This window comes from Chenopodium album, chromosome 18, assembly GCF_948465745.1.
Source record: "Chenopodium album chromosome 18, dcCheAlbu1.1, whole genome shotgun sequence".
Taxonomy (NCBI): domain Eukaryota; kingdom Viridiplantae; phylum Streptophyta; class Magnoliopsida; order Caryophyllales; family Amaranthaceae; genus Chenopodium; species Chenopodium album.
The window spans coordinates 8,010,456-8,037,654 of record NC_137851.1 but is presented as its reverse complement, the minus strand read 5'-3'; the positions used below and the strand labels follow the sequence as shown (position 1 = coordinate 8,037,654).

The 27,199-nt window shown below is 36.6% G+C and overlaps 1 protein-coding gene across 1 annotated transcript; it reads left to right on the top strand.

The window, feature by feature from the left end:
- The first annotated feature begins 109 nt into the window (after positions 1 to 109).
- LOC145591714 (protein FAR1-RELATED SEQUENCE 5-like) lies at positions 110 to 11,212 on the top strand. Its single transcript, XM_081648219.1, has 5 exons — positions 110 to 262; positions 9,139 to 10,414; positions 10,515 to 10,552; positions 10,769 to 10,833; positions 10,948 to 11,212. The coding sequence occupies exons 1-5, from the start codon at positions 110 to 112 to the stop codon at positions 11,210 to 11,212; spliced, it is 1,797 nt and encodes a 598-aa protein (XP_081504345.1).
- Positions 11,213 to 27,199: the final 15,987 nt, after the last annotated feature.

The window sequence follows — 27,199 nt, the reverse complement described above, 5'->3', positions numbered from 1 at the left end:
GTTGCGCAACTAGAGGCAAGGTTCCTCAATTTCGGGGAACCTGCCATTATTTCCGGTCGACGACGATCTTCATATAATTTACAGAATTGGAAGAGGTAGCAATTGTCTTATGGAGTATCTGGAAACAACAGAGGATCTTGAAAAGTACCATGGTGGTGAGTTTGGAGTTAGGGTTGATGATGAGGTTGTAGAATATGCCGCAGTTGTTGATGATCAGGACGGTGATTCTTGCGCTGCAGCTTTGGACGCCTTGTTAAATCAGGTATTCGAGATAATTGTTTGAAAAAAGGGTTTTGTAATTGTTAGGGTGAATTCAGTAACAAATTTAATTTCAATTTTTCCCTAGTAGATGATTCTAATTATGTGAAATGGTTTATTTGAATGAAATTATATGAATTGGGTGTAAGATATGAAGGTGTGTAATGTAATTTTTGTAGGAGTTTATAGGTACTACGCAGCGGAAATAACATACATGAATCATATTCAATAAAGTACCTAATCCCAAGAATCGCATGCATAACACACAAGACACATAATCATACCTTTGAAGCGTGAATTCCACGAAGCTATTCGACAGGCAAATCAGGGAGAGAATAGAGCCCCAAGTGTTGCTCCTCTACTTAGTCCACGAGATTCGAACGAGCCGTCCACCAATACTAGATTGGTCGAGTGATTGAGGAAAACCGCGATCACCACCTTTTCGGACAACCGACCACCGCACGAACCACCACCACCACGAGACACCACCGTGCGCCGGGAGGAGGAGAGAGCCGTGAGAGAGGGAGTATGAGAGGGGTTGGTTTCGTGTTTGCTAATTAGGGTTTGATCTAATTGATCAGTCAATTCCTTGCATGCAAACCTAGGCACCTAGTCTATTTATAATCTCATTATAATTAGACTAGGGCACGAAGCCCAATAGCCTCTCAAAGCCCCTACATGGCCGGCCACCTAGAGAGATGAGGCCCATGATGGGCCTCGTCCTCTAATGCTCGATCTAGCCCCTTTGTGTGACCTTATAGGATCCGTCCAATCGGGCTTTGGCCTATTTTACTAGTCCAAAGATCGTAAGTACCTCTAGCTATGGCAAAACGACGACCCAAATGTCCGGACTTAATTATCTCCATAATTTGATCCAATTATATATCTAGTAATTGCACACGACGAAGACATAACTCCTTCAATCTCCCACTTGTCTGAGACAGGGGTGCAATATTCAAATTCCTTAAGTCAATGTATATGTCGATTTGATAATATGATTGCATCACATGTCGAGATCATATTAATCCACAAATCGTTTCTTGAAATCTGAGTTAGAATTACAAAACCAAATGATTACTGAGTAATGCATTTGAACGCGGCCACGTATTTTCTGAATTCTCCCTCTTCAAGCGGCCATGACACATTTCCTAATTTAATAGGTAGACTCTATCCAATCTTGTGGCAACAAGCCTCCCACTCAACTTCTGAAATAACCGGGAAACATCCTTTATAATCTCCAGTTACGGGTAGACGTTTGAATGTACCACAGTTATAACATCCATTGAATGAAATCAATGTTCCACTCATGTCAAAGGAATCCACTAATATATACGGAAGCTCTATACTTGAACTTCAAAGTAGGTCAATAGTTCGATCATGCATCATTCATGCATATCCAAGTGATTGACCGAGCATCACTATGCCCCTATAGCCCATGAAACCGAGCTATCCAATCAATCTTACATGCTAGTCCATTTATTGAAATCATTTATGTCCACTTTAATGATTTCGAACTAGGAACTTAAATAATATGTGGATTTTGTTCACCTGTGGGGTTTCATACCCCAGGTCTCTATCTGATAGATAACCTGATGAGCCCATCAATCCATAATTATTTTGGACATTTTATTTAATCTCAAAACCATAATTAAATAAGAGAAAAGATAATTTCTATTTTAAACATAATTCTGCAAATTGATGTATTTTCTCATGTAATATGTTTCCACAAACATACACAACTTAAAATTACATAATTTGCTTCAATCCAAGACTTTAATGTGACTTTCATACCTTTGTCTATGGAAGGGGTTTAGTGATTTCTCACTCATAATAGAACTTCGCAGAACGTGACCTTCCGCCGGTCAATGATCTCATAACTGAGGCGATATTTTATATCCATTTGTTTGGATTTGTAATGTGACCCTGGCTCCTTTGTTCTTGGGCAAAAGTAACCCTTTAGTCATATGACATTTTAATCCGAACTTCCTCTAAAACTATCCGACTATAGTTTAATACACATATTCTAACATTGAGCATGCAATAGTGCTCTGCTTTGAACTCTTCAAGCTCACTGTACTTCTCCATACTGACAAAATTGTGCGTCTAGATCAAAATCTAGAGTCATCTTGCCTGTTTGGAGAGAACTTGCATTCGTAAAACTCTTGACAACTTGTTTACCTTTAACACCATAAACTAGACAAATTCCTTTAGTGCTTCTCAAGTGCTCAAGGATTTGTTCTTGGTAACTTTCCGTATGCTTATTCTGTATTTGCTTGAAACTTGCTACACATGCACAAGTCATATGTAACAACTTGCTTTGTACATTTCATGGTACATGTAATGGTCCCTTTTGCAAAAGCATTAGGTCCACTGCCTTTACAACTCAACTCAATTAGCTTTTAAGGCACTGAGTTTTACTGAGTGTAAAACCATGAAACATGGGAAGAGATCCTCTCTTAGAATCTTGCATCTTGAACTCGTCAAGAACCTTATCAACATAAGTCTCTTGATTTGGTCCAGTCATCCTTCAAGATTCACTTTGTGGATTTTGATTCCCAATATGTACTCAACATCTCCTAAGTCTCCCATATAGAAACAATCTTTCTAACCATTGCTTGACTTATTCAAGCATTGATATATCGTTTCATATGAACTGTATGTCAACTACATACTAGACTAAGAAGACCAATTGCTCCCACTAAACTTCTTGTTTCTACAAGATTTCTTTTCATTCTTCCAAGGTAATCAAACTGTTTGATTTCCTAATGAATATTTCAACTCCTTAATGCTTACTTCAATCCATAAATGAATTTCTGAAGTTTGCAAAACTTTCTAGGACTTTCTGGAATTCAAAAACTTAAGTTGTATCATATACATCCCATCCATCAAGAACATTTCATGAAGGTGATTTTGATTTCCATGACTAGAAATAATCCGAATAGGCTTACATGACTAATAGGTTTAACCCTATTTGTAAGACTATCATGGACTAGCACATCTTTACAGACATGGAGTCCATTCTGGATTTCTTGGCTTTAAGCCACTTCCTGAGTTGGCACTTGTCCAAAGCTTGCTTGTAGGTATGGATTCCAACCATTCCAATAGGAAAATTTTAGAATCCACCTTTTACTAGAATTCCAACAAACTGTTTGTTTCGATCCTACGTAACCTACGATAGGTGTGAGCGACAATAGAATTATTCTCTTCAACTCTTTGAAGCCTTTCATTCTAGTAGGACGATAGAAGTCTCGCTAGTTGAATTAGCTTGCTTCGACACACGTTTTATCAAATTAGCTGATTTCATGGGCATTCGTCTCTGATGTAGTGTTATCTACATCCCTTTGTTGCTCGTCTCGAATCTCATCGAGATCTAACTTTACTCCCACTTGGCTTTGTAGGAAGACATTTCTTTCTATAAAGACACTATCGCAAGCAACAAACATTTTGTTTTTACGCGATTGTAGGAATAATACCTCTGATTAAGGGTTTATTATGTCATCTTTGTAAACATTTTACATAGATTTCATATTCCCTCAATCCTGTTTAGAAAAGATTACTTTGGAACATTTCCAGTCTTTCTACTGCTTTGGTGAAGTTTCTGTTTAGTATATTTGCAATTGTTGTTGTTCTAATGCATATCCTCAAAACGATATTTGTAAATCATTAAATCTTGGATCGAACCATGACAAGCAAAATTTGATTCCTACTTTATACATACATTTTAATTGTAATGTTCCTGGATTGTGAACTAATTCAACAATTCCTTTAGATGATCATTTGTTTTGAGTTAAATATTTATCACAACAATCATATTGTGGTGCTAAATTGTTTATCTCAAACTTGATTTTACATTTCATTTTTGGAATTTTGAACATTTCAATGATTCCAACTTTTATTTCATTAAGTAATTATCGACATATTTACTTAAATCGTTAATAAGAGCAATGAAATAGTTAAATCCTTTTGCTATATCTTGAACTTATGGTACACACACATCATATGTTTGTGTTCCAAAAGGTCATTTTAGCTCTTTTACCCTTTCAACTAAAAGGTAACTTGGTCATTATATCTTATCAAGCATGACTTCTAATTCTTAAGTGATTCATAATCATATAAGAGTAAAAGTCCATCCATAACTTTGGATGTGCAAATGGTTTATGTGACCTAACTTTACTTTGTTATAAGTATGTTTGCTTTGAATCATCTAAATTTACTTTTGTGATCTACATATATCAATGTCATAAATAAAATTAACTCATATCTAGCAAAATGAAAACAATTTATTACCTTGGTCATGGATCAACATTTGTCCAAGCCAAGTAAAAACAAATCAGTATTCAAAACAAGAAAACTGAAATATTGTTTCATCAAACACTGGAAATAGTTCTAAATGTCATGATAAACTAATCAGAAATTAAAACTATGAAGCTATCTCTGGCCACTCAAATACTTCTAGTGCACCTTCAAGCTCCATCTCCATGCTAGCTTCACTTGTTTGCAGTTCCTGTGCAACATCATAATGTTAAGCACTGCAACTTGGTATCACATACCTTAGTGAAGGTTAAAATGTTTATAACATAATACCTGAGGTTGATGCTCCATTCTTCTTCTTGAGGAAATCAAGGTATTTCTGGCAATTGCGTTTCCAATGCCCCTTCTTCTTGCAGTAAAAGCATTCACTTTCACTTGCAACTTTGGGTTTTGGATTCGCCTTAGGCTTTTCAGGAGCCTTGGCAACTTGCTTGCCTTTGCTCTTGGCACTAGCCTTTTGCCCCTTCTTCTTGAACCCCTTTTCCTTTTGGATCATAAGAACTTTCTTCTTAGGTTCCTTAGGGATTTGTTTCTCAGCACTCACCAGCATTGCATGCAATTGACTCATAGTCTTTGCAATCGCAGTCATGTTAAAGTTCATGATAAACTGGTTGAAACTTTCTGGAAGTGAATGGAGAATGATGTCTGTTGCCAAATCATCACTAATTGGGTACCCCAGTTTCTCCATACTTTGAATTAGGCCGATCATTTTGAAAACATGATCATGAACTGTGGCACCCTTCTCCATTCTACAATCCATAATCTCACGATGAAGCTCATACCTTTCAACTCTAGCTTGTTTCTTAAACAAAACTTTGAGCTCTTCCATGATTGAATAGGCATCCAGGTCCTCAAAACGCTTTTGAAGACTAGGTTCCATGGTAGCAATCATTAAGCAAGTGATAGGCATAGCTCTATCATGAGCTTCCTTGTGCTTCTTGATATCTGCCGCAGTTGGATTTTCTGGCAGAGGTCCTGGTAATGGGGTATCAATGATATCCTCCTTGCCCTCAGATTTCAGAACAAGCCTTAGCATTCTTTCCCAGTTGGAAAAGTTTTCCCCTGTCAACCTATCCTTCTCAAGGAATGGTCGCAAATTGTAAACGCTGTTGTCACTGTTATTACGGCTACTCATCTATGTCAAAATAAGGCAAAGTTTAATAATTATGTTTAATAAATTAAAGTACCATAAAACATATTCATTTGGTAACTTTAAAACACTTTATTCAATAATTAAATGATCCCAATTGAATTTTAAGTGATTCCAAGATCCTTTATTTGTGCAATAATTAACCAGAGTGATTCCCCGCATCAACCATTACATTTTCAAGGTGAGTAAACTCTTTACTGATTACAACTCTTGTAATTCTTGGTTGAATAATTAACCATCGCATGTTTAATTATTACTCTTAGCTTCAAGGTTCTAAACGATTTAGGTAACCTTGTTGAATATAACCAATTAAAAGTGTAGTTATGCAGTTCTACCCCCACTTCCCCAAGATATATTATGATGCTCTGCTGAGAGCTGACCCATCACAAACGATCAAGGTTTTCGTCGGGTTTTTAATTGGAAAAGTTGCATCAATATTGCTGGGATCTAGATTTATTATGCTGTGATTATATAGTGAACTCTAGCGCATCATCAAACAACATAAATAAACCTAAACATGCATAATCTACTAATGCAATAAAATATGACATAGTATGGCCCCTTAGTCCTAAGAAAACTAGAAATAAAATGCTCCCACTTGAATCATCATGGATCTTCATCCACCTTGCTTCTTTGGGCCTTCACTTCATGGGCTTCTTTTGGGCTAACACCATTTAAATAACTATTCTATTTACATTAAATAAAAGTTATGAAAATACTCAACGGTACGCAGACCGTATTTAGATTACAAAAATACATCACGATACGCAGATCGTATTTAAGAATCTATGGGCCATACTAGTCTATATATAGCAACATAATATCATATATTATAAAAGTGCCATATAATAAATCACTCAACATGCTTGTCTAAACTATAACATCTGATGATCATAATAAAGACAACGCATTTCCTAAAATATCTTATATATTTTAATCATAATTAGATAATATCATATATTATTCATGACGGTTTATAAAATATCATATATTTAATTTAGTCATGAGATAGAATCAAATCATATTTTAATCTAGAAAGATAAAATCATATTTAATCTTCCATGATTATCCTAATTTAGGAGATTCTATCCTAATTACTAGCCAATCAAATAATTTTAAAATCAATTACATCCTAATCTAATTATGGGATAATCACATTATTTAAATCAATTATTATCCTTTTGGAATATGCTCAGAATATCCTCATCAATCTTATCCTTAATTAACCACTTTAATTTAGGATAATTATCAAAATAACAAACTAAATATGGATAATATCAAATATAACAACTTTTGAATATTTGATTTTATCCTAAAACAAAAAGATTTTATCCTAATAAAACCAACTTTATCTTTTAAATTAAAAGATCATATTTTGAAAATATTTGAACTTATCCAAAATAAAACCAATTTTATCCCAAAATAATTCGTAATTATCCTGAAATAAATTTTTAAAACAGAATTTTTTTTTTTTTTTTTTTTGAAATTATCGCAACCACCAACGCCGGCCACCGTGGTTGGCTAGCCGAAGCTAGCCACGGTGGCTGGCTGCCGTGACAGCAGCCACTGCCACAAAGGGCAGCAGCGTGGAGCTGCTTTGCTGGGGCTGCAGGCCACCGTGTGTGGCCAGCCGAGGCTAGCCACGGTGGCTGGCTGCCTTGCAGCAGCCACTGCCGCGCAAGGCAGCAGCAGCACCCAGCTGCAGCCGTGGCAGCAGCCGTGCAACGGTTGCACGCTGCTGCCCACAGCCACCCTAGACCGCCGCCCTCCCTTCCCTCCCTCTTGGACACCACCTGGTCGGCAGCCGCCGTGGCTGCGCCACCCAGCCGCGGTTGCCGGCCAAAATAAATTAATTTTTTTTTTTTTGTGTTTTAATTTAATTAAAATAACATTTATCCTAATTAAATTAAATTAGTCCATAAGATTAAAATTAAATCATATTCAATTTTAAAATAGGGTTCATCATAAAATTAATCCCAATTTAATTTTAACGTTTAAAATTAAATCTATGATCATACATAAAACATTTTTATGCATGAATCAAACCAATTAAAATTATGAAACATAAAACAAATCGAATTAAAACAAAAGTCAAGCACAAAAATCATATTTTAGGGCTTGGAATTTTCGAAATTTAGGGTTAGGGTTTTCGAAATTTTCGAAAATATTAGGGCATAATTCGGTCCTCTTTATGGCTATTTGAGCATGATTAAATCATATTTAATCGATTCCAAAAGTTTAATCACGTTAAAATAATAATCGAACCATAATTAAATTAATTTCTCCCTCTTAATTGATTATAAAATTAACGTGGACATCAAATAATCGTATTATTATGATCTAGCGCGTTAATGCAAGAGGCTAACTGATACCACTGTAGGAGTTTATAGGTACTACGCAGCGGAAATAACATACATGAATCATATTCAATAAAGTACCTAATCCCAAGAATCGCATGCATAACACACAAGACACATAATCATACCTTTGAAGCGTGAATTCCACGAAGCTATTCGACAGGCAAATCAGGGAGAGAATAGAGCCCCAAGTGTTGCTCCTCTACTTAGTCCACGAGATTCGAACGAGCCGTCCACCAATACTAGATTGGTCGAGTGATTGAGGAAAACCGCGATCACCACCTTTTCGGACAACCGACCACCGCACGAACCACCACCACCACGAGACACCACCGTGCGCCGGGAGGAGGAGAGAGCCGTGAGAGAGGGAGTATGAGAGGGTTTGGTTTCGTGTTTGCTAATTAGGGTTTGATCTAATTGATCAGTCAATTCCTTGCATGCAAACCTAGGCACCTAGTCTATTTATAATCTCATTATAATTAGACTAGGGCACGAAGCCCAATAGCCTCTCAAAGCCCCTACATGGCCGGCCACCTAGAGAGATGAGGCCCATGATGGGCCTCGTCCTCTAATGCTCGATCTAGCCCCTTTGTGTGACCTTATAGGATCCGTCCAATCGGGCTTTGGCCTATTTTACTAGTCCAAAGATCGTAAGTACCTCTAGCTATGGCAAAACGACGACCCAAATGTCCGGACTTAATTATCTCCATAATTTGATCCAATTATATATCTAGTAATTGCACACGACGAAGACATAACTCCTTCAATTTTTGCGTAGTAATTGACTGAAATTCTGCAAAATGGGTAATGGGTGTAAGGAATAAATCTTGAAATATGAATGTTTGCCATTCAGTTGTTCGAAATTATGTAATTTGGCTCTTTTTGAATGATTTCTATGTATTTGTTGTTTGACAGTGTTGTATATAGTATCCAGGTGATTTCTATGTATTTAAAGGGGTTGTTAATTTTGTTTCTGTAACTGTAGTGATAAAAACAATTCAAAAATTGGTTATTTGGGCATACATGTATGATTTGATATTGGGTGTGAATTGTTTGGTGTAGGTTGTTGTTGGTGAGGAGTCTTTTAGGACTCCAAAGAAAGGTAAGAGCAATGTGTTACTTGGTGTTGAAATTGAAGAGCCTGTGGAATTGGAGGTGGAGGTACCTCTCCCGCCTCCTTCTGTAGGAATGGTGTTTGGTTCAATGCTAGAGGTGGATGAGTACTTTCGTAATTATGGCCAGCAGCAAGGGTTTGGTGTTGTAAGGGCTAGTGGGGCTAAGTCTGGCAAAGGTGATAAGCGTAATTGTAGGTGGACCTGTGAATGCTATGGTAGGCCTGTGAGAAAGAGGAAAAAGCCTAAACCCAGGCTGGTATCTGATGCTCATATCAGTGAAGACGAAGACATGTGTCCTAAACGCAAGTCAAAGAAATGTGATTGTACGGTAACTTTATATGCTAAGGTGAATAAGGCAGGGCAGTGGGTTATTGATAAGGCGCATCTCACACATGTTGGGCATAATCCAACTCCTGGGAAATCAAAAAACATAAGCAGGTTTCGGAAGAAATTTTTGGTGGATAACCCTCACCTTGTGCGGCAGCTGTTTGTTGAACGGAAGGCAGGGGTTCCTGTGGCTAATATATATAGAAGTATGGCAAGGCAGAGGAATGGGTTGGAGGATATGCCGTTTGAGCAGAAGGACTTACATAATGAAGTTGCAAAACAGAAGAAAGTTGTTTTTGAACAAGGTGATGCAAAAGTTATGTTTGACTATTTTAAGAAGATGGTGGAGGACAATGATAAGTTCTTTCACACGTATCGAATTTATGATGAAGGGCGCTTGAAAGATGTGCTATGGGTAGATGCTAGGAGTAGAGCGGCGTACGAGGAGTTTGGTGACGTTGTTGTGTTTGACTCTACCTATTTGACTAATGAATACAAGCTCCCTTTTTGTAACTTTGTGGGTGTCAACCATCATGGGCAGACCGTTCTGCTTGGTTGTGCTCTTGTTAGTCGTGAAACAGTGGAGACTTTTGAATGGGTATTTTCAAGTTGGCTTAGATTTATGGGTGACAAAGCTCCTATTGGGATTCTGACGGACCAAGACCCGGCAATGCGGAAGGCTTTGAAGGCGGTTATGAAGGGTACGACGCATAGATGGTGTATTTGGCACATTCTAACCAAGTTTTCTCAGAAGTTAGGCAAGCGCATCTACTATCCTCAGTTGAAGGAGGGACTGCACCAAGCTGTATATAACAGCCTTGACTGTGAGGAATTTGAACAGCGTTGGCCAGAGGTTATTAAGAAGTATGAAGCTGATGATGATGAGTGGCTGGCAGGTATGGTGTTTAGCAAATCTTGTTTCTGTTTTTTGTTGTAGTTTATTTATCTTGTTCATTGTTGTCTGTTCTGCTTTGTTGCTGTGTTATGTATTGGTAGTTGCTGGTGACATCTTTTCTGGTGATATATGTAGTACTGTAAAAAGTGACTTATGCTGATCATGTTCCATCTTTATTTATGAGTGGATGTGTGGCTACCTTGTTAGGCTTGTATGAAGAAAGGGCTATGTGGGTTCCGGCATATCTGAAACACTTGTTTTGGGCCGGGATGAAAACCACGCAGAGGGTCGAAAGTATTCATAAATTTTTTTATGGCTATTGAGCAAACACACGTTGTTACATGAATTTGTGGAGAGGTATGAAGAAGCCCTCTCTGTTAGAGCAAAAACAGAACAGAAGACTGACGACAACAATGCTAGGTATGTGAGGAAGACCTGCACCGATTTCCCTGCTGAGCTTTTCTTCCAGAAGATTTACACGGATGCCAAATTCAAAGAAGTTTAGCGTGAATGCACTTGTATGATGTATGTCAGCGTAATAGAAAGAAGACAGGTTTCTGATCATGTTCTTGAGCATGTAATCGAGGATAGAGTTTGGTATAAGCCCCAAAACTCTAAGAAAGAGATACCCTCGAAGCGTAAGCGGAGGTATGTGGTTTCATTTGACATTGGTAGTAAGGATGCTTGGTGTGAGTGTAAGTATTTTGAATGTCATGGAATTATATGTCGTCACATAATTAAGGTGTACAAGCTGCATGATCACGTCCATATTCCGGATAAGTTCATCTTGAAGCGTTAGAGGAAAGACGTGATACGGCCTTATACCCGTGTGAAGGTTGGTTATCATGATCCGAGTAAGACAGAGGAGGTTTGTAGGTTTGACAAGATGATGGTGAAGTTTTGTTCTGTTTGCTCTAAGTCGTCCTTCTGTAAAGAAACAACAAAACTTGTTCTTGATACTATACAGTTACTTGAGATTCAAGTGGAGGAGATGTTGTCCATGATTAACAAAAAGGGTGAAGAGAATGGGTCTTTGGAAAAAGAAAAAGGAACACCAATTACTCCATCCACGCAGAGGCAAGGAAGTTGTTCTGAGATACCCAAGGATCCACCTATTCCCAAAAAGCCACCTCACCGCACAACAGATAAGAGATTCCCATCCTGTATTGAGAAAGCAAAGAAGGGTAAAACTAATAGAAAGAGTTGTAGCCAAAAAAAGGGTCAAAAGCAGCAACGCAGCACTCCCTCAAGCAACCAGGTACTCAGTTTCCCATTTCGTTTGGTTATTTTAAATTATGTATTGTGTTTATTATACTTATTTGATCCATATATCTAACTTGTTTTGCAGGGTTATTTCTTCCCCTACATCCCCCAATCTGTCGGCGGGATACAGATGGTTGATGGTGATGGCTCTATCGGGTACTTCACTGGTGTTTCTGGAGGCTCTGAGAGTGATATGCTGGCAATGTATAAGGCTGGTTGGATTCCTTATCAGTACACACAGTACAGGCGAATGTTCCCATATGGTGTTTTGGCAGGATCTCCTCATTCCCCGCACACTCCTCGTTCCACAGCGTGTTCCCTAGCTGGAGAGAGGCCTATGTTCAGACCAATTGCTCCTAAACCTCCGTTGTCCACCCATGGTAATATACAGCACACAACTCCACCTCGTGCCTCGGTACATGCTGGTACTCAGCAGCAGCAGTAGCTGGGAAACACTGCACCTTTTGAGGACTAATAGAAAAGTTCTTTTTGGAAGCTTAACTGAACTAACATCATAATTCCTGACTTTGAATCTTTAGGACCCAGGTAATTTAACCGTGTCAACATGGTATATTTTTTGGTAAAGAAAACATATCACTCTAATGTCGTTAGTACCGGTGAATTTATGGTCATAACATCGTATATTTTTTGTAAAGAATACATGTACTGCAAGTCTGTTAATCTTTTGCAAGAGGTTACATGTCCTACTTGCTGTGGGAATATTTGTAAAAAAGATCAAGACACTATTCAACAATGTAGCCAATAAATTTACTTTGACTCGTATGATATGTTGTTCAATCCACTATTGTATAAGTGACACAGAAAATTGAGACACTAAGATACCGCTAAGTATTCATTTCCTCACACTGACACGCCCTAGGGTCCGACTAAGGTTATTTGGTAACAATTCTGTCTAAGTTTGACTGACAATATATTTTTTAAGCTGGGATTTAATAACATTACACTAGGATATTACAATGGTGCACTTTACCAATTTGAAAACACTAACTGATTAAGTGAAGGGTTCGACTTCAAACTCTTAGGCTATAACTAACATGTAGCGAGTAACCAAATAATGTGTTTGGGTAAGTAGCATAATCCGTGTTAAGTGAGCCATAGTGCACATAATAGTTAGGCCATAGACGGTTCTATTCAAAAACCGTGTTGTATCGAATGTTATTGCAGTGTGTCATATATATGTTGGGGTCATTAGCATTTGTTGTACAACCAACTCGTACTTCATAATTTTTAGATATCTGAATACCGGTGATGTGGTGCATGACCCCATATTGAAATTCTAATCCATTAGGTAATGTGGTAACTATTCTGTCTAACTTTGACTGACAATAAATATAATTTACTGGGGTTTAATGAAATTGAACTGGGATATTACAATGGTTGACTAATCAATATTGTGAAAAGAATAATTGATTATGTGAAGGGTTAGACTTGAAACTCCTAGGGTTCGACTAAGGTATTGTGGTAACTATTCTGTCTAACTTTGACTGACAATAAATATAATTTACTGGGGTTCAATGACATTGAACTGGGATATTACAATGATTGACTAATCAATATTGTGAAAAGACTAACTGATTATGTGAAGGGTTCGACTACAAACTCCTAGGGTTTACCTAACAAGTAGAGAGTCACAAAATAGTGTGTTTGGTAAGTAAAATAATTCAATGTATACGTTTTAAATCGTATAATTTGGTAATACAATTGTACTTTTACTTCCAAACTACTCCTACAATGACTTTCATGACATACCGTGTCAAGTCAACCAAAATGCCCATAATACATTCGCCATATACTGTTTCATTTTATACCTTGTGGTATCGATTGTTATAGCGGCGTGCCATATGTATGTTTGGGTCATAAGTAATTGTTGTATAACGAACTCGGACTTCATAATTTTTGGATGTATGACTACCGGGGATGTGTTGCATCACCCCATAATGAAATTCTAATCCATTTTTTTAATCCAAGATCATTAATCACGTTCGGTTTATAACTCGGATTTATAATTGTTCTACTAATAGTTTCGTTGTAACACTGGAAGTGATAAGGGTTGCGCTGTATCGCTATACAATGACAGCCATTAAGCAAGTACTGATTGAAAGATATTATAGTGTTACTGAAAGTAATATAGTAACACTGGATGGAATATAGGTTGCGCTTCAATGCTTTTTAATGACAATCGTTTCGCAGGTACTGTTTTTTATGATATTAGTTATATGGTGAAGGTGTGGACATGTACATCGTTTATGTGAGATATGAACCAATTTGCATGACATATGATTTATGTATCTTACTGACAGTCATTAGGGTTCGATTAAATGTTTCTAGGGTTGGACTGAAGTTCAATTTTTATCCACTGAGGTTCTCAATAATTTCTTTTCTAAGTAAAAACAACTCTCTTTACCCATTGAGAGTGTTACTGAAATACTTTAGGGTTGGGTTTTAACCTCCTAGGGTTTCACTAAGAACAGTACAGTATTGGAAGAGGGTTTGTTCTATTAGTACTTGATGAGAGTTTAGGAAAAGTAGTCTACCACGTGGTGAAGACATTACGTACTCAATTAAAAACTATTTATTAACTTACTTGAACACCTAAACCGTCACATTTGCGTAGTTGCACAAGATAAGTATGTCGAACGTCATACAAAGTCCTGTTTTGATCTATGCTCAAGTGTCCTATTCCTTTACTGATCGGACGAGTAATTGATTTACGGACCACCAATACTCATTACTTGTTACCTTTTTTGACTAATATTCAATAATTGCATGATCTATAAGTAGGCTTTAGCAAATAGTGTTACTAACTTGGCATTAAACAAAAACTTGTCATTGAAGTACACTCAACCCACTTGCTTCAATACATGTAACTGGGAATAAAAATAGTACTACTGGAAGATTAGTTCTCCAACTGCAGTTTAGTAGGGTTGGACTGTTGTGTTCAACAAGATCTTTCATTGTAGACATTATAACTGGGATTCATAATAGTAATACTGGGAGTATAGTAACCCGACTGAGTAACAGAACGGTAGGGTTGCTGTGTTGAACAAGCTAATTTAATCCATAACATTATAACAGGGGTACATAACTGGGAAACCTAATGGTAGAACTGGATAAACAAATGGTAGTGTTAAGAAATCTGATTTTATTTGGTTACCTTTGGCGGGAAAATTTCAGCATTTTGCCGCCTAGTGAGATCTATAAAAGGGTCCACAAGTGCCCTCTTCATATGACTATTCTACTTCTTAAACATGTCTTTCAATTCAACTGCTTCGACTTCCAATAGGCCTCGGTATTTTTCAACCCCAACATCAAATGTTCTTTGGATAGCTGCTAAGAATTGTAACTGCGGAGGACAGTCTCTAGCGGAGTTTCGAATTTCGATGTCTGCGGCGAACCCTCACATGCCATACTATAAGTGCCGCTACTGCAATTTTTGGCAATGGGAAAGTGAAGTGGATTTCATCCACCACGGGAACGGATCTGCTATGGGTGTTCTGAGTCAGAGAGTAGACAATTTGGAGCGTATTGCGTGGAAGCTTGTCAAGCTTGTTGTTGTTGTTTCCATTATCACCATTATCGTAAAATTTAAATGAATTATCCAATAACCATAACCCTAATACGGATATCATCCTCTCTTAGTGTGTGGCATGAATTGTTATTTTGGCTGTACTAAATATTTAAATGCTTCACCATCTTTTATGTACTCGAAATGTAAAATAATATTCCCCTAATAGTTGTAGTATTCAAGTTTAAATAATTTGTGTTCAAGTAATTCCGTTTGTTTTATTTTGTGTAAATATTTCAGCAAGCAACTAAACCTATTTTCCTTAATTATGTTGATAATACTATCTATTAGGCTTTAGCATTAGCACAACAGCTCCAGCAAAAAGAATGGCAATAATTTTAAAACACAAACATGATACTAATTTCATATAATAACAACGCCTCTATGTGTATCTCCACATCAAGGCTTAACATACGACAGAGTTTCCAAAATGAAACATGAACTAAAGTCTACACATTTGAAACAGAGTTGTTGAAACTAGCTCCATCAACATAACAACAGACAGAGCAAAACATGCATCCCCTGGAATTAAAGACAACTACCCTAGTTCTTAATAGCCTAATAGCTTAATAGCCTAAACAAAAGAACCATAGACAAAAAGAAGCAACCCAGCATCTTAAAGGCGTGAGGTGGTCATTCCAGTCATGAATTGAGGGGTCATCTTGGCCTACTCCTGTGTAATCACCACTGCTTCAAGAGGAGGCCGGCTTCGATGATGGGGTAAGGTGATCATTCAAGTCATGGATTGTGGGATCATCAGTGGGATCACCTCCAGAATATGGCGAATACGGCGATGCTGGTGCGGGGACCTCCCTCCTCCCTGTATAATTGACTACATTACACCGCCAACATTGTTAGGTAATACTTTCACATATTCAGGACTAATGACCCAACATAAGTTCCTCCCACAAACATACTAATAAAAACATATTAGAAAATTACAATTAATATATAAGATCATAAGTTAAATATTTTCCGTTTAATTACGATTTACCAATGTACTTATATTTAGAGTTATATATATCAAATTTAACAATGACATTATAACTACATGTTGCGGTTTGAACTTGTTCTCCAAGTAGGACTAATTACCTCAATCTCCACACCAAGTTGATGCCCAAAGTAGGAATCTCCTCTCTTAGTGACCCTTGGTTTCAATTCTTTCGCGTCCCAAATGAGCAGGACCTCAGTATACCCATTCTCACCTCCAAAACCTAAGATGTTGTACACACTCCGGAGCTGAAAAATCAGGTAATCTACTGTTGACTGGTCAAACCGAGCCTCAGTGACCACCACAAGAACAGGAGCGTAAAAAGAGAACAGCTCGCAGAAAGTATCAACAAAAGACGGCCTGTGGACATTCCTTGCATTCCATACAATGACATTGGACCCAGGAGGTAAGTAATGTTGGGTTGATTCACCTTCAGTTGGAGAGCCATGTAGTGAAACGCGAGAATACTTCACCTTCTTCTTCAATGTAATACAGCTATGCACATCCAAATGTATTGATTTGAGATTGTTGTGTACCTCCATAACGTGGACAGCAGCGGTGGATGCACCAATGAAGACGTGCCTTGGTTGGAGAGGGAATGTGTAGATCAGGAGCTGATCGGGCTGAATTAAAGGCTTCAAATCAAAGATTGGAACGATATCCTTAGGGATGAACTCATTATCTCTACTAACACAGTTTTCACACATCCATTTTGCGAAAGGCCCAACCCCCTTGTGGAGATAACCTTGCAAATCTGACAAGTCCGGATAGTAAGCAGGTCGCAGTTTTCGCTCTGCCACTTCCATCAAGCTGTGAGGAATGTAGGTTGTGGTATTCAGGTCAAGGGAATAGATCAGCTGCTCTCTTAGGTACTTAGGATGAATTCTGAGACCATCCACAAAGGATTCGTGATCTTCAAAATACGGTGTGGAGTTAAACTCAAGTTCGGGGGTGTTTGTGGTGAGGAAGGGCTTGAAGTACATCACTAGCTCGGTAGGGTGTTCAAGTAGATACCTCCCCCAAGCTCCCATTACATAAGTGGGATCATTTGGAGGGCTGGCCATGTCTGAGGGTTATGAGTTGGAGTTTTTTTCCTACCAAGGAGTACAGGGAGGTTTGAAGAGAGAAGGAAGAGGTTATAGGAGTGTAACTGCAAATTGAATGGGGAAGGTAAAAAGACTTTCACTAAGAGCATTAAAAGTAACTGTGGGAAAGGGAAAGGAAGGTAAAAAGACTTTCACTAAGAGCACATAAAATACATTTGACCAAATCCCAGGAAATCCGAACAACAGAGTAGTAGAGTACAGTGCAGGGTTTCTTTCTTTTTCGAGGGCAACTGTCAACTGGTAAGTTCAACTGGCAAGCAAAAAATATTGACAAGACAATACATGCTCAGTTGTACTACAATTTAGTTTTGGGGCTCAAGGCATTGCCTAATATTAGACACAAATTGATTGTAATATATTTTAGATTTATCCCCATTAAAATTTATCAAAAGCTGGGTCAGTTTTCATATTTATGTTGGGCCTTAAGTAATATATTTTAGGGCCTAACATTATTGCTTTATTGTTGGGCACTTTGAAGTCCTGAGCTCAGTTCAAACGAGAGAACCATAATATCAAACACTAAATTTTAACTGAAAATGCATGTCTAAGTATGAAATACGATGTTTCAAGGTATGTATCTGTACTACTTTAATTACATAACCGAATTATTCCAGAAATTCCAAATGCAAATTAATTACAAGTACCATAGATATGTTAGTGTCCATAAAAAAATTTGGAGGTCAGACAAAAAATTAACATCCCCCCAATTAGCACAACCATGAACTGCACCATTTATGATCAGACTCATGATCAGTTAGATTGAACTTAGAGACCCAGCTCTTCTGGGGCCGCGGCGTTCCTTCGGCAAGATGTTCTCCAGCTTTGCCCTGATCTGGTTGAAATCACTGTTCACATCTTCAAGAAACAAGTTCTTGCGCACCTTCCCAATCGAGTCCTGCGTAATTTCACAGTAAAATTACCAAACTGTATTTCTAATACAAATTTTATCAAACACACCACGAAAGGTACTTGAAGGGACTATAAGAGAGGTCACTCACCAGGTGCAACTCCGCCTCAAAGCTTTGAGCACAATGTTTAACAGTGGCAAGCATAAGGGCACCACACGAACACCTAATCAACAATACCAAATAATATGTTTACAACACATTGACTCAGGGGATTTCATAAGCACACTACACACAAAAGCATTTTGAAACAAGTGTGACTTACGTGTCCGATTGTCGAACCGGATAAACACTCCTTACCCAGTTCTCCACAGTTCCCAACTTCCATAGTGGGTTGCTAATGTGGAGCAACTCCTCCAAAGCATTCAACTTAAACACCCAGCAAAATTCAGTACACAATCAGCACCCAAATATGTGAATTTAATAATACTGATGCTGCTACAACTAGGAACTTACCAACATGTCAACGATTGCCTCATGCCTCGAGAATGGATCCTCGTACATGGAGTCAATCATCCAAATCTTGTGGGATTTTAATTCTAAAGCGACACAAAACCAATGTCCTTCATTCTTCTCCGGCAACAACACAGGGACAAAAACCTTATATCAAAAGAACACAAAACACACATTCGTTACCAACACCGCATTTTAGGAAATAAATTTACACAACAAATATCTAAGTTCCAGGACATACAGTGTGAATTTGATCTACAGGGTGACTAAGGACACTCTTGCAATATTTTTTACCAAGACTTTTGTACTCGTCTTTCCCTAGCATAACAAAATGCTAGAAAACATTTTCATAACATTAGCTACATTTACAAAATGCTACACCAGCAAGAAACAATATTTTTCGTAGGCAAACAACACTCACCGCATATGAAGGATCTAACATAATCCTTTTCATAGAATGCTGGGTGACCATATGTTGGTATAGAGTACTGATGCCATCCTAACGTATTGATCACCAACCCTTGCCCTAGGCGAAACCACACGATAACAATCCCGTTGCGTAGCATCAATTCCATCACATTCAATGAGTGAGGGGCCAGGCCTACAAAATAAACCACTTTAATTAAAAAGCAAACATAATAATACATAAGTATTTATTGGGGTTGCATGCACAATTGGAATGCACTTACGCATTTTCGTTCTTCAAATCTTTCCAGGCTTTCACAAACCCCAAAAGCCTCTTCTCTAGGAAACCATCCAGCTTCCCGACAACAACCATGGGTATATCGCCAACAAAATAATTTGCTGAAGCTTCTGGATCAGTCCCTCCACTCCCACTGTGTGCATTCCCATTAGGATTCCGGTTGTTTGGATTCGCACTGTGATCTTTGGTGTGGTCCTTCCCTCCTCCATTATCCTTCCCACCATTACTACCAGTAGTCATGTTCCCAACAAAATCATCAAGCTTATGACCCTTACTCATGCCAGTCATTTTAGACACATAACTGCTAAATGTTTTCTCAATAACATTTTCCAGAAGGGTCTCAAGCTTCGGGATCAACTGTTTACTCATCTGCAAGGACAATGCTTTACAATCATCATGACACAGTTTTACATACAAAACCAGCACACATAATTTAACACAGTTTTACCTGGTCAACCACATCAGTCACCATCGCATTCACCTGCTCAGTATCAGTCCGGTAAGAACCATCCCTTGCCAGACAATCAGCATCCCTTTTTACAAGTGGATGCTCCTCACCATATGCTATATCATAAGCCTTCAGAGAAAGAAAAGCAAACACTGTAAGCAACAAAAACAACAAATCACACAAATAAAACTTACACAACACAACTGCCCTTACCAACAACTTCCCATACTCATCACGAGTAACCTTGTCCTCCGCAAGGGCTGCCCTAATCTCGACAGAACTCCATACTGTCACCCTAGGGAACACTCCCCATTTTAAAGGTTTCCGGTGCAAGTGATTTAGATAAAAAATCTGGCAGGACACATAATCAAACTCAATTAGTTCAATAAATCACACAACGATAGTCAACAAAAAAAAAATAGGAATACTCACCATCACAAACAAAAAGCTACCACCACAACCAGACCTGTACCCATCCCTCATAAACTTTGTCTGGAAACGCCGGGCAGTGTCACACAGCCAGTCTATGGTGAAAGTACACCAATCATACTCCGAAGCATGGCTGGCCATAGTTACACAAGGAATTAGGGAGGAAGCCAGATTCGAGGAATTGGTTGTGGTGCATAGTAGTTTGCCAAGAACAACAATCAAAAAAGCCACCATGAACTCCTCCTCATCATTCTCTGTAACCAATGGGACAGGCTGCATATCAGTCCCCAAAGGACACATCACACGAGAAGCAGCTTTCAAAGAAATCGTCTCCTTCTTCGGTCCGGTCCCATATGCATCATACATAGACTTCCCTAGCATAATCTTGTCTTCATCTTCACCAATATCCATTGGCACGGGTTTCGAACCCATAGGAATGCCAAGTACACACCTCACCTGCTTCGGACCCATCGGCAGAATTTCACCTTCACCAAATACCATAGTAGCATCTTCACGAACCCTAGCCATCAGCCAATAGCAGAACTGCCTTGGTATATTCTTCATATCCAACTCCAAGAGAGCACCAAACCCCATTCTCCTTACCAAATCTTTCCGCTTCGAATCAAACGCGGAAACTGAAAGGCAAAATGACTCAACACGGCAAACAATATTCGGATACTGCCACATTTAGTGCACAAAAACAATTAATTTCCATCAGAAAAACAAAGACAGGAACTCTAATAAAAAAACACATATGCTCAACAATTACCTGCCCTACATTCTCGTGATGAGTCTTCAGAACCTCTCCTTTACTTAGAACCTTGTTCCCTTCAAGTGTTGGAACCTAAATCAAGTACACAGCAACTTAGGTTAAATGCTACAACAAAACACTAGGAACCTACTGCTATCATCATGTAAACACAACTGATGTTAACAGATTACCTTACTACGCCGCTTATGACTTCCCTCCCCATTGTGTTTCCTCTTCCGATACTTCCTTTTCATGTAGTCCTTCAAAAAAGTTTCCACAAAAGAACGGCTTGAATCTGACTCCCCTTCACCTTCGCCATCACCACTATTCGTATCTTCGCCGTCATCATCATACACATCTGTTTCCTGATAATCCTCATCAATCTTTGCCTTTGATGCTACCTTCTTGTCAGGCCCCTTGCTTTTTCGAAGGGGATGACCCTTCGACGGAACCCCATCCTTCTTTCCCTGCCCCTTCGAACCTTTACAATTAGAAGGACCGGCCTTGTACAAACAACAATCACTTAGGACATCACAAGATAGAATTTAAACAAAATATACAAATAAAACTCACCAATCCCTTCTTCCAGTTCGTCGAACGCACCATTGTCTTCCGCATCGCCCTACCCAATAACCATTTACATCAATAACAAACCACAACATAAACCCTAATTGAATGACTACTTCAAGAACTAGGTAGAACAAATACCCTTACTTAAACAGTACCTCAACAACTAAGCACAACAAATACCCAATTACATAAACAAATACATAAAAAACACTAATTTCAAGAGTTCAACAACAGGTAATCACAGCATACCCTATCAAGTAAATATAATAATCACACAAACAAGAATACCCTACTTCAATCATTAAAATTGGCTCTAATGTGTTATAAAATTCGCAATTCAATAAACGCACAAACAACAATCCCTAGTTCTACTTTATAAATTGAGCAAATTGAATAATCACAAAAAAAGCAATCCCTAGTTCGACATAAAAAAATGCGCAAATGAACAATCAAACTGAAACCATAATATAATGCGCAATTGAATAATCAAATAAACTCCACTACAACAATTAAAAATGCTCCTTCACTAACACTACCACCAACCCCTATTTTCACCATTAAAGTTAAAGACAAACAAATATCCCTTTCACATGGAAGACAACGAACAAATTCTAAACCAGATACACAACATAAGGAAGACATGCAATGGGAGTATCAACTTCAAATTCAACAACACATGACATAATCCATCAACCCCCTTTCAGTAAAAAATAACCCTAATTCGTAGACTAAGGTAACAATTTAATTCTACACACCCAATTAATAGCATCACAGATAAAAGCAACCCTTTCACTTAGCATAGCATAAACACTAATTCAAAGAATAATAGAATTTTCTATAACATTTAGGTCAAATTTACAAAACAGGTATGTACATTTAAATACACAAACCTTAAACCGCAACAAATTCAGCCACCAACTCGCCAATTCAACTCCACAACACCCACAGCAAGCCGACGCCCCGCGCAACTGCTTCGCCCAACAAAGATGGAGGATTTAAATTCCCAGATAATTACTCCGAAATCAAATACACAAACGAGAGAGGGAGAGAGGGAGACAAACAGACAGAGAAGAAAATAGAGAAAGAGCACTGAGTTCAGGAGAGAGAAGCATAAGAATTAAAAAAACAAGATTCAAATGGGGCTCTTTAACCAAGGAGATTATAATACTATTTTTGCTTCAAGTATAGAAACGGGGGGTGTCAAATAGTAGAACGGAGATGCTACTTAGGAATTTTCAAAATTCACGTGAAAAGACAGCCTTGCCCATCGTTATGTATTTCCTAGTACATAACTAACCTCCCTTTGGAAGGACTGCAGAAAATTATTACTCTTATTTTGTCACCTCATTTTTGTGTTACTTATTTCTTCTTTTGTACTTAATTTTTATTTCTTTAATTTTCTTTATTTTTCGGTAATTTGATATGACATTTGAGGTTAAGTGATGTTTGTAAGAAAACAGAATGACATAATTAGAAGTGAGTAGAGAGAAAAAATTGTTGGGATGAATTGAGTAAAGAAGATCCTTATGGGATAATTTTAAAAGAGTCATCTATAACTTAAAATGGAAACCAAAATTTCATTTTGAGAATTTAATCAATTTTATTAGAATGTGTGTAAATTATTTGGGACAAAGAAAATATCAAAATGACATAGCACATTTATAAGGCTCATGTTGAACCACTAGGATGGTCTAAACAATGCAACCTTCATGGATCACGCTACGAGTCTACAACTTATAAAGTGCCATATGGTTGATCACAAAGCTTCATATGAAGTGATCGATGGTGAAAACTATTTACCTAAACATCACTAACATAAACGTATTAAAACTTAATTAAAGTTACTTGAGCTTATAAAGCTTTTTTTTTTTCTTTTGAGAGATGAGCTTATAAAACTTATTAGTTGTAAACTGAACTTGGATTACTCATAGTAATTCATGTCAAACCTTTTTCTCTCCGAAAAACAAATTGAAAATTATGAAAGCAGAATAGAGCGTGTATCTCTTTACTATCAAAAATTATACATAGTAAATGTGTGTTATTTTCACCTGATTTTTACTTAACTAGTACTTATTTACACCTTATTAGAAGTTATTTAATTTTTAATTGACTTTGATGGTTAGTTTTAAAAACTTTGACTACATAAACTCATTGTTATGAATATAAAAACCATATTACGTGGGATCTTGCTATATTGAACTTGAAATATGTATTCAAAATATAAAGTTTTTAGCATTTCTCATTCAACCTTATTGAATATAATACCTTCGTTAATTTTAGCTGCAACAAAGAAATTTTTTGTGTCTCACAAATAATATCTCTTTAATTTGTTACAACTAAAAATTACCCCGTAATGAAGGTACTAGGTTAAACCCCGTGGAATAGATGCTCGATTGTCAAACATTACAATTATAAAAGTGGGAGAATATCATCTAATTAAGAAGTTCTTAGTTCTGTTTAGAGGATAGATAATAGATTGCATCATTATGATTTATGTCTTAAATATAAAACAATTCATGTTTTTGGAGAGTTTTTGCTATCAATGTCAATTTTCAATTTTTGTTTTTAATTTGTGCTAGTCATATGGTATACATTATGCAGAATACATACATAACAATTATTCGTACTTATACTAGTGTTTTGCAATATCAAAATAACGTCAAATGTAATTAATTTTGGTTTAATTTCATTCATACTCAATTCTAGCTTTCATCAAAAATCATTAAAATAAAAACAAGTAAGAAGGGTCATTCTTATTCATCGTTATTTTAATTTGAATGTTGAATGTGAGAATACTTATGTAGGCATATATAATCAATACGAAGCAATACAAACTCGATCCAACATGAACATAACTTGTAAACACAAGAACATTGAGTAAACGTTAATTAATTGATTTAATTCTCATTAGGGTTGGACATAAATTATAAATTTTGAACAAGCTAAGTTAGGACAACATAATTACGAGGAAGGACTTCATCACATTTCAATAACCTCCTAAAACTTGACCAAACTATATAAAGGCGAACAATAATAATAGCTCTCACTAGGGTTGGACGAAAATCTAAACAATTGAACATGACGATGGATTAGCATAATACACTTTTTAAGACTACTTTATTTTAAATCTAACTAATTAACTATGGTTGTATCACTAAATGGATTGATAATTAGTTGATATATTATATTAGAAAGCATCATTAAGTAGTTTGGTTCTTTTTTTTCTTAGCTGATTATACCGTTGTATTTGGTCTTAGGAGCATGAAAATCTACAATAATCTACCCTACTTTTAGATTACGAGGAAAGTTTTTTTCATCATCATCAACACTTTTTTCTGCGGCTTATCAATGTAGTTTCTCTTACAAATAATGTAGTTTCTCTTACAAATGAGATTTTGTATTTCATCTCATTTGATATTCTTAGATTTTAATTTTTGTAATTTATAATTCTAACTTGAATATTTACATGGACAAAAATTATCAAAGATCAACTAATGAAAAAGGAAAAGAAGAAACAAATCACGAAATGTAAATAAAAAAATAAATAATAAATCAATAAAAAAAAATAAAATAAATCAAGCTAAGTATGAATAATTTAATTTCTTACAATTAAAAAAAAAAAAAAAAAAAATTGAGCATGAAAAATGAGATCTGAAATGGGTGATACCCAAATCTCACCAATATTGTTCTAAATCTGTAGTAGCTTCTACAATTTTGTTATGATGAATTAAAAATCATATTGAAAACGACATTTCTTCAAACAAAATTAAAAAAAAAAAAAATATATTGAAAACGACATCCCAAATATCACCAATACCATCCTCCAACAATAAACACATACTGTAAATGCTAGAAATTTTAACATTATTAATCAATAAAATATCCTCCTAACTTTCAAATAATCACAAATTAAGGATTAATTTGGTCCAACCAAACACATTAATCTGACTTTTTATTTTTTGGGGAAAAAATCTGAGATCTTTCTTCAATTTTCAAGACAACACCTGACCACCGTCAACCACCAGTTCTCGTCTAATACAAATATTACAAAAAATAAAATGTCAAAAAAATTAGATTTTTAATTTTATTATTTAATTACTTTTATATAATATAAGGTCCCTTTTTCATGATTAGAAATTATAATTATATTTTGGGGTGAAGGAAAAGAATTGTGGTGAAGATTTGAAGGTGTGGTGTGAATGTGTGACTGAGGACAGAGAGTGAAACAGGAACGGTGGGAAATAATTTAATAAAGATAATTATCCTTATTTAATTATTACAAAGTATTTCGTAATTAATTATTTTGTGTCAAATAAATTATACGAGTACTCCATAATTAATTACCATCTAGTACAGATTATAAAAATAAAATATATGGAATAGGTTACGGAGTAAAAAAAAAATGTACGTAATAATTAAATAAATAATGAAGTAAAGGTTAAAAGTTAAGTTGTAATTTGACGCAGAGAACTGGTAGTCCTGATTTCACTTTAATTAACTTTATAATCTTGAATTAATTAATTTTTAAAAATAAATTGGTTCATCCAAGTGCGCATCCCTAAGTAAAGAACTACTTTCTCCCACTTCTCAGTGGGCCCAGTTTTTTCAGGTAAGGTGAAAAAAAACATTCCCATGGTTAAATCTTGTTTGAATCACTTTTGTTAACCAATTATAGTAAAATTCCATTTTCAAAGTTAAATCTGTTCTTTAGAGTTGCTCTTCTCTAATAAGTTTAGTTTAGTTCTTAATTTCCTTCTCTCGTAAAATATTCAGCTCAATTCAGTTTAGTTCAACTTCAATAAGTTTAGTTCAATTCAGGGAATCAGAACAGACCCTTAGTGATGATGTTTTTAAACTATGAATATATACTTATGGATGTAGCATGGGTCTTCTCTAGTCCTCTTACCTACTCAATGGTCAATGCTAAATATATACTTCGTACTTGTATTCCATTTGAAATGAAGAGCAAATGATATTTCAACCCATTACTCTCTTACCATGCTGACTCATGATATCATATTATAAATCAACTCAACTAATGTTTAAGGTGATGATATATTTATAATAAGATTGGATAGTTTTTATTGGCCAAATTAAGAGTATGTTTTAAACGTTGGTTTAATTGGCTAGCTAGCTAGCACTTGAGGTCGGTGTTGCCTCAACTAGTCAATTGGTATAGTTCTTTTTCTCCTTGGGGCTTTAATTTGGGAATAAGACACGCACCCTCCTAAAAACACTTGAGGGCGAGGTTCACCATAAGTAAAAGTTTGTTGGTTCAAGTATTGTACAGATTTTTGAAAATAATTATTCTAGAATTAGTGGTTTAATACAAGTGACACGTGTCAAAATAAATAATATAACGTACTATAGATACCTCCCACATTCATCCCCTCATCAAAACTCTTGAAGACTCAAATTTTCCAACCTCAATGAACCATGCATCTCGACCCGCCCTTCCCCATTTGTCATTTCCTTCTCCGGTTTTTCACTTTTTTCCCTCACCCTGAAAACGCTTATACATCCTCATCTCCACACGGCCACAACGACTGCGTAAACATTAATGACAATAACTTCACAATTC

What these genes read in the sequence shown, in the direction of transcription:
- LOC145591714 (XM_081648219.1), top strand. Translation starts at nt 110, where the DNA reads ATGGAGTATCTGGAAACAACAGAGGATCTTGAAAAGTACCATGGTGGT. An exon ending in TGATGATGAGTGGCTGGCAG is followed by an intron (nt 10,415 to 10,514) that starts GTATGGTGTTTA and finishes ATGTATTGGTAG; the next exon opens with TTGCTGGTGACATCTTTTCT. An exon ending in ACTGACGACAACAATGCTAG is followed by an intron (nt 10,834 to 10,947) that starts GTATGTGAGGAA and finishes GATGTATGTCAG; the next exon opens with CGTAATAGAAAGAAGACAGG.